Consider the following 11,623-nt stretch of genomic DNA (forward strand, 5'->3'; position numbering starts at 1 on the left):
CAAAGTAAGTCACCTGGAAAGGAGACAGGACATCTCACAGAATCATCTATGTGATGGAAAGATAAAATGAAAAGAAGATCACTACCACTTTAAGAAGAAAACTGGTCAAGTAACACATTACATGAAGAAAGGCCACAGTTTCACTTCACTAAAGAAACAGATAAGTGTGAGGTGAATGCTTCTCCAGTATTATCCTAAAGCAGCCACAGCAAGAGTTACTCTTAATAGAGAAAGAAATGAGGGAAATGGTTTCTTATATTCTGGAGGGAAATATCTGACTTGACAACAGAGAAAAGGTAAGTGTGGCCACCATATCTAGTTTGATGTTTTATATAATGCCTTGCATGTTGCCTGATACTCAAAATGTCAACTACGCCTTCCAGACAGGCACTTGCCTAAATGACCTGAAATGTATGCCCAAGCAGTTAGAAAGAATGCTCATTTTCCATTTTTCCTTCCTACATATTCCAAACTACCATTATATGACGAACAAAAATCCAGTGTATTTTCTGTGTAATTTTACAAGGACATAAAATATCATATTAAAATAGGAGAAACTAGTCCTAATATTTGGATAAGGACAAGGCCCAGTGATGCCAAGCACACCAAAAGAACTGCAAGATCCAATCAGGTCTTGAAGCAAAACCACATGACACCAGTAATGGGAGCATGAAGGGCAAGGGCACTGCCCTCAATCTAAAAAGACCTACTCTCAAAGAAGGGAGCCCAAAGGCAATATGGGAAAAGTCAAAGTAGGGCAGAAGATAGAGGAACCACCAAAAAAGTAACTTGATCATCTATTTCAATCAATCAATCAATCAATCAACATTATTAAGTACTTGGTATGTGCCAGGCTGCTGGTCCTAGAGAAGGCCAGATGTGTAGAAGGAAACTTCCAGGAATATATGATATCTAGATAGAAAGGTAAGAAATTGCTTCTCCATTGGTCCTGGGGTAATAGTGAACAACCTATGACTGTGAACTAAAATTAGGCCATTAACTCCTAGCCCAACAGAAAAGAAAGGTAGAACAATTTCAGCCCCAGTTTGGGCTGTTAAAACAGCAACACAAAATCAAAAAAAGGTTTAACCACAAAAGGGCAAAGTAATGAATCTATACACATTTTAAAAAATAGGAATCAAAATGCCACATGGCCCAAAAGTTTAGAATTTTAGAAGTGTGAGATGAAAGAGACCTTAGAAATCAACTAATCTAAATGCTTCATTTTACTAATGAAAAAGGTTCCATGATTACTCAAGGTCATAAAGCAAAGTTAGTAGCAGAGATAAGACTAGAACTCAGATTTCCTGAGTCCATATTTTTTCCAGTATAAGCATACTGTCATATCAAAAAGGGTGATAAAGAGCCTCCATAACCTAAAAGTTAAAGGAGTAGATAACTGTGAAGGAATTATTTCCTTGGCCATGGACGGGAAGTATCAAGTTGACAAATATGTCTCAAAGATGGCATACATAAGAATGCCACTATGCTCATTCTGTAAAGGAACACTTGATCCCATCTGACCTTGAGATGAGGTTTCTATATGTAAATGAACCATCTCATCTACTGAGCAGTGGGGTGGGGAGATTCATTATCTCACAGAAGTAGGAAAAATAGGTTCATCAGGCAGAAGAGGGAAGTCATGTCCTTTGGGTCATTAGCCCACTCCTCAAAGAAATAAAAGTTAGAATAGAAAGGGGGAGTGGAGAGTAAAGAATCTTCTACCTCAAAACATTAAAGAATCAAAATCCCAACAGAAGAGAAGACTACTATATATCTGGGTGGGAGAGGAAACAAGTTAATTATCTATTATCTCTGGAAATGGGCAACAGAGAAAGTACAACTAATATGAAACCTACAGGTTATCAAAAACAGTAACTTTAAACAATACCTTCAACTTCCTTCTCCTATTAACCTTTTACTGGGATCTTTAACAAATAGTCAAATTAACTGATTTAGTTTCAAATCTTTCTTTCCTTCCTACCCTCTGGTGGATATGTTATCCAAAAGGAAATCTGTAGAATGGCTAATTAAAGGATCTGAATAATCCACCAATGGAAAGGCATTCACTATTTGAGCATAATCTCCATCTAATACAACACATATATTAAGAGTATCTAATTGTACCAAGTTACATCATTCTAGATAAAAAGTGGGCAATACTACCATTGTTGGACAAAAGGAAAAAGCCATTGAGTTCTAATCTTTCTAGCAAGTATGTGTGATTCATTCAACATAGATGTTTACACAAGAACTCAAGGTCTAATGTTAACCAAATATCTAACTCAGACCCCATCTCACTGCAGAAGAGAAATGTTGAAGAGGCCCAAAAGCTCAGGGCCTGCCCAGCAGGTGCTAGTGGAGAGGGTGGATCTGGTCAACACAATTGATCAAAATAAAAAGGCCTTCTCACTGAGTGATAGCTGGAAGAATACACATCAGCTTTTGTCGCTACAACTGAAGAAGATAACATAAGGTAAAATACTGAGATGGAGCAAAGTTATGGTTCATTCACCCTCTCTTGATCAAAAATAAAGGGCACCTCTCATGTGACATTGCAAGGAATAGTCAATGCAAAAAAGGGGGACCTTGTAGATAATTACTGTCCCCATTATTTCCTAGAGTTACAGATGTTTCCAGATACCCACAGGCTCATGGAAGAGCACAATATTAGAAACTAAGGCCTCTCAATTATCCAAACAGGTGGGACCCTCAACTCTTTCTGAGATCAGTTAGTACTTGTACAAAAGAGTAAATTAACCCTACTGACCTCTAACTTGGAAAAAACAAGAACTGCCCCCCCCCCCCTCCATCACAGCCAGGAAAGACATGAAGATAGAACAGTTTTGCCCTATATGGTTTCAAAGAGAGAATGCCAACCTCCACGTTCAGAATGCACCAAAAGGAATGTTTGAGACTGGGGAGATTCAGGAACTGTGTAGCTTTGTTGAATATTCACCCCTCTGCTGGCTCAACAATGGGAGGATTCAAGAGTGGGAAAGATTATAGACAAGGAAAGTAGCTCTATGGCTGAGAAGCATAGATGGTTCTTCTACTATTGATGAGATACAATGCATACACATGAGCATATGTCCAAATTTATGATTCTACACACATCTATAGTGTCACTTCACACCTAACTTATATTACCTAATTGCATTTATCTATGTATATAGCACATACATACAAATGTAAACTTTCCTGGCCTACATGCCCAATTTGACTGCAAAGGTTCACAGTATTGTCCTTATCCCAAATATAGGATATGAGAACGATTCAGTCTTCCCACTGACTGACAGCTACAGAATCAAAAGTGGAAACACAAGGCCCAAGGGGAGAGATGAAGACTAGAACTAGTAGTAAATAGGAAACCCCTTTCTCCAAAGGTAACTCAGAAATGTATATTCTATTTCCTAACGTAAGGCCTCTTTTAACCCAAGCCAACATAAAGGCAACTGATGTGGGTCAGAAAAAGTCTGGGGAATGTGGGGTTCACAAGACATGGCTGATAAGGGAACAGACACCATAAGAGGGCTAGAGAAACCCTCTTCCCAAAAGCAAAAAAAAGTTAGTCATGTAATCTACCAGGGCTTCAGGGTTCAAGAACAGAGGGGCACACAAGGGTGCTTCCTATTTCCCAGAAGGCAGGAGACCCTGTAGCCAAAGGAGAGCAGAGTCAGTTGGTGAATGCTGCCCCTGGCTAGGATTCAAGGGTAAACAGGAAGAGCGTATGTCCCTTTTTGCTTCAGACATAAAAGTAATGATGTGGTCCCTTGTTGCTCAAGTAGTAGGCACAATGGAGGAGGGCACTGGCCAAGCCTGAAGGGAGTGGGCAGGGGAGGGACCCCACGAGGAGAGACGGGGAAAAAGGGACATGGAGAAATTAAAGGATGCGTGAGTCACAGAAGAAAAGGAGCAAAGGAATACTTTGAGTTGCTGTCATTTAAAAAAAAAAAAACCAAACCACGGGTAACCCAAAGGGTTGACAGCCAAAGGGCTCACCTTCACCCAGGGGGTGGTGGAGGGCAGGAGCGTCTACACGGCCAGCCAAGAAAGTGTCTGGTTCCCCTCTGAGAAAGGACTTGGGGGGAGCACAGGCCCCTGGGGTCCGCGGGGGGAGGCGGGGGCCCGCTCCACTGCCCCTGTCCTGGCAAGGAGGGCTGGTCACTCGAGAGTTGTGCCCGGGGCCCAGCGGGGGGAGAGGCTTGCGATCGGGGTCACGGCGGGGAGAGGAGGCGAAGGAGGGGGCGAGGCTCCGGCTCGTCCCTCGCCATGGAAACCGGAACCCCACCCTGCTGCCCGGGGGGCCGGGGCCGCTGCCCGGGGGCGGGGAGGCGGGAGGCGGAGCCCGCCGGGCCCTGCCGGGGCCGTGGCTGGGGGGCCCCAGGGCGGGCGCGGTGGGGGGCCTCGCGCACATAAACTTTCCGCCCGCGGGCCCCCACCCACGGGCTGGGCCGGGGCAAGGGCCGGAGCCGGGGCCCGGGCCAGGGGGATGCCCGGGCAGGCGCCGGGGCCCTGGGCCGGCCCCCGCCCCGCGCGCCCCACTCCGGTTCGGGCTCTGGCCCCGACTCCGGCCCCCGGCCACCCCCGGCAGGGGATGGGGGGGTGTCGCGGTCGCTGTCGCGGTCGCGGTTCGTGTTGCCGGCCCCGGGGTCCCCTCAGGACTCGGCCCCGCTCCGCCTCCCCCCCGCCCCCGGGCCGGGGGCGCCCGCCCGCCGCGCCCCCGCGCTGCCTCCCGAGCCAGCCGCCGCTGCCCGGGATGCCCGGCGGTGCCGGGGGCCGGCCACCCGACGCGCCGCCTCCCGCTCCCTCCGCCGGCCCCCCTCACGCTCCGGCTCTTACCTTCCGGCTTGTTTTCGGCAGCCATTTCCCCTCCGCGCGCCACATCCTCCTCCTCCTCCTCGCGACCGGGACCCCGAGCGCGCGCCTCGTACCGCCGCCGCCGGCCCAGCCACCCCGCCGCCGCCGCGCACCCGGCCTGGCCCCGCCCCACAGCCCACGCACCGTTCCCGTTGGCGCGCCGGCCCGCCAGTCATCGTAGCTGCCGCCAATCGCCCGGCACCAGGGGCCTCACTACTCTCCGGGAGGAGCGGCCTATCCTCCCAGCCCATTGGCTGCTCTCAGACGACGGCGTGGAGGGATTGGTCGAGGTTCGACGCCCCCTCCCCACCCACTCCCAGGAAAGCCCGCCTTCCAGACCTAAACAAAGCTTCTCAATGGCCAGAGCTCAAGACAGATGACCAATAGATGTGGCGCCGACATGGAATATTTCCTCGAGGCCGGGACGTAGCCTTTGGATTGGGCGTTGCTACAGTGTTTCCCAAGCCACCCAGGCCAATCAAAGGGGGTTCCCGAAGCTCGGGAACGGCGAAGGGAAACCCCGCCCCTCAGCGTGACCGTCACGGGGAGGGTGCTCGTTCATTGGCTAGCCGGGGCTTTTCCCGCGTGCTCCCGGGGCTGAAGGACGTTCCCGGGGAAACCACTCTGGGTGCGTGGGGGTCCCGATGGTGGCGGCGGCGGTTGTGCTGCGCCGCGCTGGGGCGGGGTTCTTTGGGATCCCACGGCGTGTCGGAGCCAGGCCGCTCAGGGCGCGGGCGCAGCCGGAGCCTCTGGCCTCAGCCCGCCCACCCGGCGAACGTCGTGGGCCCGTAGGCCTGTGGACTCGCGAGGAGGCGCTACCGCGCTGCTCTTCTCAATCACCTCCTCCTTAATCTCTGGGCGCCCTCAGCCCGCTAGCATGTAAGCACCTCGAGGGCAGGCACCACCTGGCACGCCGAAGGACCCTGGCCCTGGCTAACAGTAGCCAGCCTGGTCATAACTAATATTGATTAAATTAGCTAGTGGCGCTTTAATTAAGGTTTGCAAAGTGCCTAGAAAAAAAAAATAATAATGATCACATTACATCTTCACAACCATCCCCAAGTTTTATTGACCCATTTTACAGATGAGGAAGGTTGGGTAGTGATGAAGGAATTTGCCCGGCGTGTCTAAGGCTGAATTTAAACTGGGGTCTTCTTTACTGCAGGGCTCCACTTTGCAATCTGTTATGTGGCCCCAGCCATGTCATTTGGCAGAGCTTCAGTTTCCCCTCCTGTAAAATTCATGGCTTGGACTGAGCCTCGAAGAACCCTTTCAGCTCAAAGTCTTATTATTCTAAAAGTACATGGCTTTCTTGCATTTTCAGTTCCGCACCTTTGCTAAGGATGGCTCCTGTGCCCTCTGCACTATCCTCAACTCCCCCTATTTTTCTGATCACCCTGTGCCCTCTGTGATCAACCAGCCATCTCTCTGTTGGTCCCCGTAAACTCTCTGCATCTTCCTCTGCTTCCCCATCTTCCAATGCTGCCACTTCAACCAGCCTTACCTGTTCTCTCTGCTCTCCCCTGAGTCCCTACTTCTTGTTTTCACCATGGGTTCCTTCAGTTCCCACCCATTCTAGCTAACAGTTACCTTGCATCCTTATTCCCTTCTCACCTGGGACCACTTTCTATCACCTGTGGCCCAAAGCCTGCCACATTGTGGGCCTATCAGTGGTCCCACATCATCCCCTCTGACCTACATCTATTTGTGGTATCCTTACTACCACTCATCTAGCTCTCCTTCCTCCAGTATGCATCCTATACCCTTTTCCACATCACCCCCCAAAGGTTTGCCAATCCTTTCCAAGGCAGTTAGCATACTCCAATTTCATTTTGTTTAGGCTTTCCATGTGACCCAACAAACAAGTGATTCATAAGCTCCTAACTTAAGATGAAGCATGAGAATAAAATCAGATATGAAAAATTAAATAGGGTTTATGTGATTTTAAGAGTGAGCCAAGCAAAAAGTGAACATTTAGAATAGATAGGATCAAAGAATAGTAAGGGCTAGGTAATCTGGGGTAAGTGACTTGCCACTTGGTCACATGACTAGGAAATATCTGTAGCCATATTTGAACCCCAGACCCTCCCAACTCCGAGTCTGGTTGTCTACTCACTGCTAGCTAGCTGCTCCTCCAGCATTTACTTTTTAAAAGGAAAAACTTCAAAATTTTCAAATTTCAAAGTATCCACTTGATCCTTTACAAATGTGTTTTCCTTTAAAATGGGTGGCCAAACCATATTGGGAGCACCACTTGTTTTTCTTTGTTGCAACAGAGGGTTCAGTCAGAGAAATAAGGGAGCTCTCTTTACAAAAGTGATTGTAATGTAGAGACAAAAGGCATCAATAAAACATTTTTAAAATGAAATAGCAAGCTAGAAAGATTAACTTCAATTGCACAGAAGAATCTTAAGAAATAAAGCTTAGGATGGTAAGTGCATCCAGCAAGAAGGAAATGAAAATAGTCACAAACCCTCTCTGAAAATTCTTCCCGTATCAAGTAAAATAGTAAACACAGCAAATGTAGAGAATCTTAACAGCAAGGTGAGATGCCAACATATGGCACTTAAAATCAAAACACCTACTACCTTCAAAGCCACTCAAACATAATGCAGGTGGGCAGTTAATAGAGGAAAGAGAAATGAGGCTGCTGACTCTGATAGTTGGAAAAGGAGGGGAAATTGAATTGAAGCCGTTTTCCATCCCCAACTATGTGGATGTATTTCTTCTCTTGTAACAATGAGAGCAGCAACTTATACTGTATATATTTGTTCCCTCCCAGCCATTAGTGGGAGTTAGCTGAATCAGTGAAAGAAAAGTTCCCTTCTAGACATTTTGGTGCTAGGGCTATACTGTCAGTGTGTGTTTAACTTGAAACAATAAAAACAGCCTCCTTTCTAACAGCAGATCATCTTTTTTTTTCTTCCTAGTCTCCACAAGTAGAAATTTCTCAAGTTTTCCAGAAATAAAGATGCTCCCCAAAATACTACATAAACTACCACCCACAAAGCTCTTGTTTTTAGCCTTACTGTTCTTTGAAGAATGAAAGAGATCATCCAGAAACCATTCCATAGAAGCGAATAGTAGTAATGGTTGAATAAAATAACATTACACTTATCCTCTAAAGATATTTTTAAGTTCTCTTCCAGGGATCTCTGCAGGACATTATCATCATCATCGCCATCATCATCATCATCATCGTTATTGATGATGATCATAATAAAATTATCATTGGCTTTATTGTCATAAATTGCCAGTTGTCTAAACCAGTCTAACCTGGGTTGGAAGAAGAGCAAAATGGGAACTGATCTGATTTCGAACATTTTAGGATTCCCAAAAGAGAAGATTGTGATGATTTCTAAGTATTCGCAGCTGATTGCTTGTTCCTATACTGTCACCTAAGGCATCATGGCTGAGGACAAAGTAAATCCTGTTAGTGTTTTTATTAATCAATTTATTTGTTTATTTGTTTTGCTGATTTAGAATGGGCTATATTGTAAAAAAAAAGATAACAATCCTCAACTATGTTCTAGGCAAAGGACCTGCCCTCACAGTAGCTGTCCAATAAAAAAGATAATGGCTAACATTTATATGTTTTAAGATTTGCAATGTACTTTACAGATATTATCTCATTTGATCCTTACAACAAACCCTGGAAGATCGGTGCTGTTATTATCGCCTCTTTACAGATGAGGAAACAGAGAGGTTCAGTCTCTTGCCCTGAAACATACAATTACTTAGCGACAGAAACTGAATTTCCATTCAAATCGTCCTGACATCTCATCCAGCGCTCTGTGCAGTATGGCGCCCCCTAGCTGCCCATCACAAATATAATCCAAGTACAGTCTTGTTTCTCTTCCTAATTTAACACCACCTCTAAAGCTTAATAGGTGATCTATGTGATCTACTATGGTCAAAATTAAATCATCTCTTGGGAGCATAGACTTGGAGCTGGAAATAACCTTGGAGATTTGGGCAGATTAGGAAACAAGGCCAGAGAGAATAAATGAGTCTAATCCAAGGTCACATGGGTAGTAAACAACAGAGCCGGTACCTGACCCCAGGTCCACTTGACTCTAAGTCCAAATCACTTTCCACGGCCTCATTTGATAGCCAGTTGTGATGACCCTCTCTGAATGTAGAGATTCTGGACTTCAGGGGCCAGGGACTAGCTGTTGCTGAACCTTTATTAGAATCCTTTCCCATCTGACTGCTACAATTTAAGATTGCTTTTCAGAAAGAGAATGATAGTCTCCAAAGAGCAACCAGGATAGTGAAGGACCTTGAATCCATGTTATATGAGGAAATGTTGGGAATTTTGAACCTGGAGAAGAAGAGATGAAGGGGGAGGCAAAGTAGTTTCTTCACCTTCATATATTTAAAGAGCTGCCAGACTCCAAAGGGATTAAACTTGGTCATTTAAGTCCCAGAATACAATGGGTAGAGGTTGCAAAAAGACTAGGACTGACATCCTGGTCCAGCTATCCAAAAGTGAAATGGGTTGCCTCAAGAAGTAATAGGTCCCTCCCCATTGGAGGTCTTCGAGCAGAGTCTGGAAGATCATTTCCCAAGTATTCCATAGGAATTCCTTTCAAGTGTAGATTGGACTTGTAACCTTTGAAGACACCTTCCAACTCTGTGATTCAGTGACCTAGAAAAACCTGCAGCAATCCAGACCTTTTCTGAGGTCATAAGTCATCTAAATAAGACTTTATTCTTTTATTTTTATAAAAGCCCTTACCTTCTTTCTTAGAACAAATACTGAATATCAGTTACAAGGCAGAAGAGTGGTAAGAGCTAGGCAAATGGGAGTAAAGTAGCTTGCCCAGGGTCACACAGCTAGGAAAAATCTGAGGTCAGATTTGAACTCAGAAAGATGAGTCTTTCTGACACCAAGCCCAGCACTACATGTACTTATGGTGCCACCTAGCTGCCACCGTTGGCCTCCTCATTGAAAATGACCTGTCCCTTTTGTTGATTCCTTCCTCCTGCACCCTCATTTTAAAGAATAGGTCCAGGCTAACTATGTCTTCTTTCCTCTCCAGTTTTCCTTGGTTAAGTCCCAGCCAGGCACCTTCACTTCCCACCCCCACTTTTATGCTTTGCCTTCCCCCTTTAGAATGTGACCTCCTTGAGATCAGGAACTTTCTCTCTGCTTATATTTGTATTCTTTTTTTTTTTAAGAAGTTAACATAAATTTTAATTTGACATTCAAATAATATCATGAATTTTATGAAGGTAACACAAAATTATTTTTCAAGTTTTGTTCCTAAAATGCCAATGCAGAGTGATCTGTTAAGTATTTTTTTTTTTAATTTTAAGGTAGAAACAAAGAAAATAGTGGTAAGAATGAAAGTCATTGTCATGCATCAAGGCTAATGGAACCAAATTTTGAATCTGTTGAACAATCAATCATTGATTCATCAAAGCAAAAGAATAGATTCTCTTGTACTTCCAGATTTTTGAAATGAAAAGCAAATATTTACATATACAGAACAGTACAATGGTTTGAAACAAAAGAAGGTAAATTAGGATGTAAGGAGTATTTAATGGTTCAGCATTTAGGAATAGCAGTAGAAAATCATGTATATGCATTATGGAGTACATATTTAATAACCCCAAATGGTATTAATGAAAGAAGTTATTATGCAAATTTCCCTTCAAAAATAAATTTAGGAAATAATGTTTCTACAGTTCATTCTAAAATTCAAGACATTTTTTTTAACTTTTAAACATTATTTTTATTTGGTCAATTTCAAACATTATTCATTGGATACAAAAATCATTTTCTTTTCCTCCCTCCCCTCCTGTCACCCCTCCCATAGCCAATGCATGATTCCACTGGGTATCACATGTGTCCTTGATCTGAACTGATTTCCATGTCATTTGTATTTGTGCTAGGATGTTCATTTAGAGTCTACATCCCCAATCATAGCTCAGCCTCTGTTGTCAAGCAGTTGCCTTTCTTCGGTGTTTTTATTCCCACAGTTTGTCCTCTGCTTGTGGATAGTGTTTTTTCTCATAGATCCCTGCAGATTGTTCAGGGACATTGCATTGACACTAATGGAGAAGTCCATTACGTTCGATTGTACCACAGTGTATCAGTCTCTGTGTACAATGTTTTCCTGGTTCTGCTCCTCTCGCTCTGCATCACTTCCTGGAGGTTGTTCCAGTCTCCATGGAATTCCTCCACTTTATTATTCCTTTGAGCACAATAGTATTCCATCACCAACATACACCACAATTTGCTCAGCCATTCCCCAATTGAAGGGCATCCCCTCATTTTCCAATTTTTGGCCACCACAAAGAGCGCAGCTATGAATATTCTTGTACAAGTCTTTGTGTCCATTATCTCTTTGGGGTACAGACCCAGCAGTGCTATGGCTGGATCAAAGGGCAGACAGTCTTTTATCGCCCTTTGGTCATAGTTCCAAATTGCTCTCCAGAATGGTGGGATCAGTTCACAACCCCACCAGCAGTGAATTAATGTCCCTACTTTGCCACATCCCCTCCAGCATTCATTACTTTCCTCTGCTGTCATGCTAGCCAGTCTGCTTGGTGTGAGGTGATACCTCAGAGTTGTTTTGATTTGCATTTCTCTGATTATAAGAGATTTAGAACACCTTTTCATGTGCTTATTAATAGTTTTGATTTCTTTAACCGAAAACTGCCTATTCATGTCCCTTGCCCATTTATCAATTGGAGAATGGTTTATATTTGTATTCTTAATGAATGGCATACAGGAAGTATGTAATAAATGTTT

The 11,623-nt window shown here is 44.7% G+C and overlaps 1 protein-coding gene across 18 annotated transcripts in view; it reads right to left on the bottom strand.

Annotated features, from left to right (window-relative positions):
* The window catches only part of CAMTA1 (calmodulin binding transcription activator 1), a 1,356,239-nt gene extending 1,351,213 nt beyond the window's left edge, over nucleotides 1-5,026 (bottom strand). For 4 of the 18 annotated variants that reach the window (XM_056795873.1, XM_056795870.1, XM_056795867.1 and 1 more), the window contains exon 1: nucleotides 4,843-4,951. In XM_056795873.1, the coding sequence (XP_056651851.1) occupies nucleotides 4,843-4,887 (45 nt within the window). In that variant the 5' untranslated portion in view covers nucleotides 4,888-4,951. Of the gene's footprint in view, nucleotides 1-4,002; nucleotides 4,816-4,842 lie in introns of those variants that run through there. The other 14 variants (XM_056795869.1, XM_056795868.1, XM_056795866.1 and 11 more) reach the window with 7 other exon arrangements.
* Between the last annotated feature and the right edge of the window lie 6,597 nt (nucleotides 5,027-11,623).

This window comes from Monodelphis domestica, chromosome 4, assembly GCF_027887165.1.
Source record: "Monodelphis domestica isolate mMonDom1 chromosome 4, mMonDom1.pri, whole genome shotgun sequence".
Taxonomy (NCBI): Eukaryota; Metazoa; Chordata; class Mammalia; order Didelphimorphia; family Didelphidae; genus Monodelphis; species Monodelphis domestica.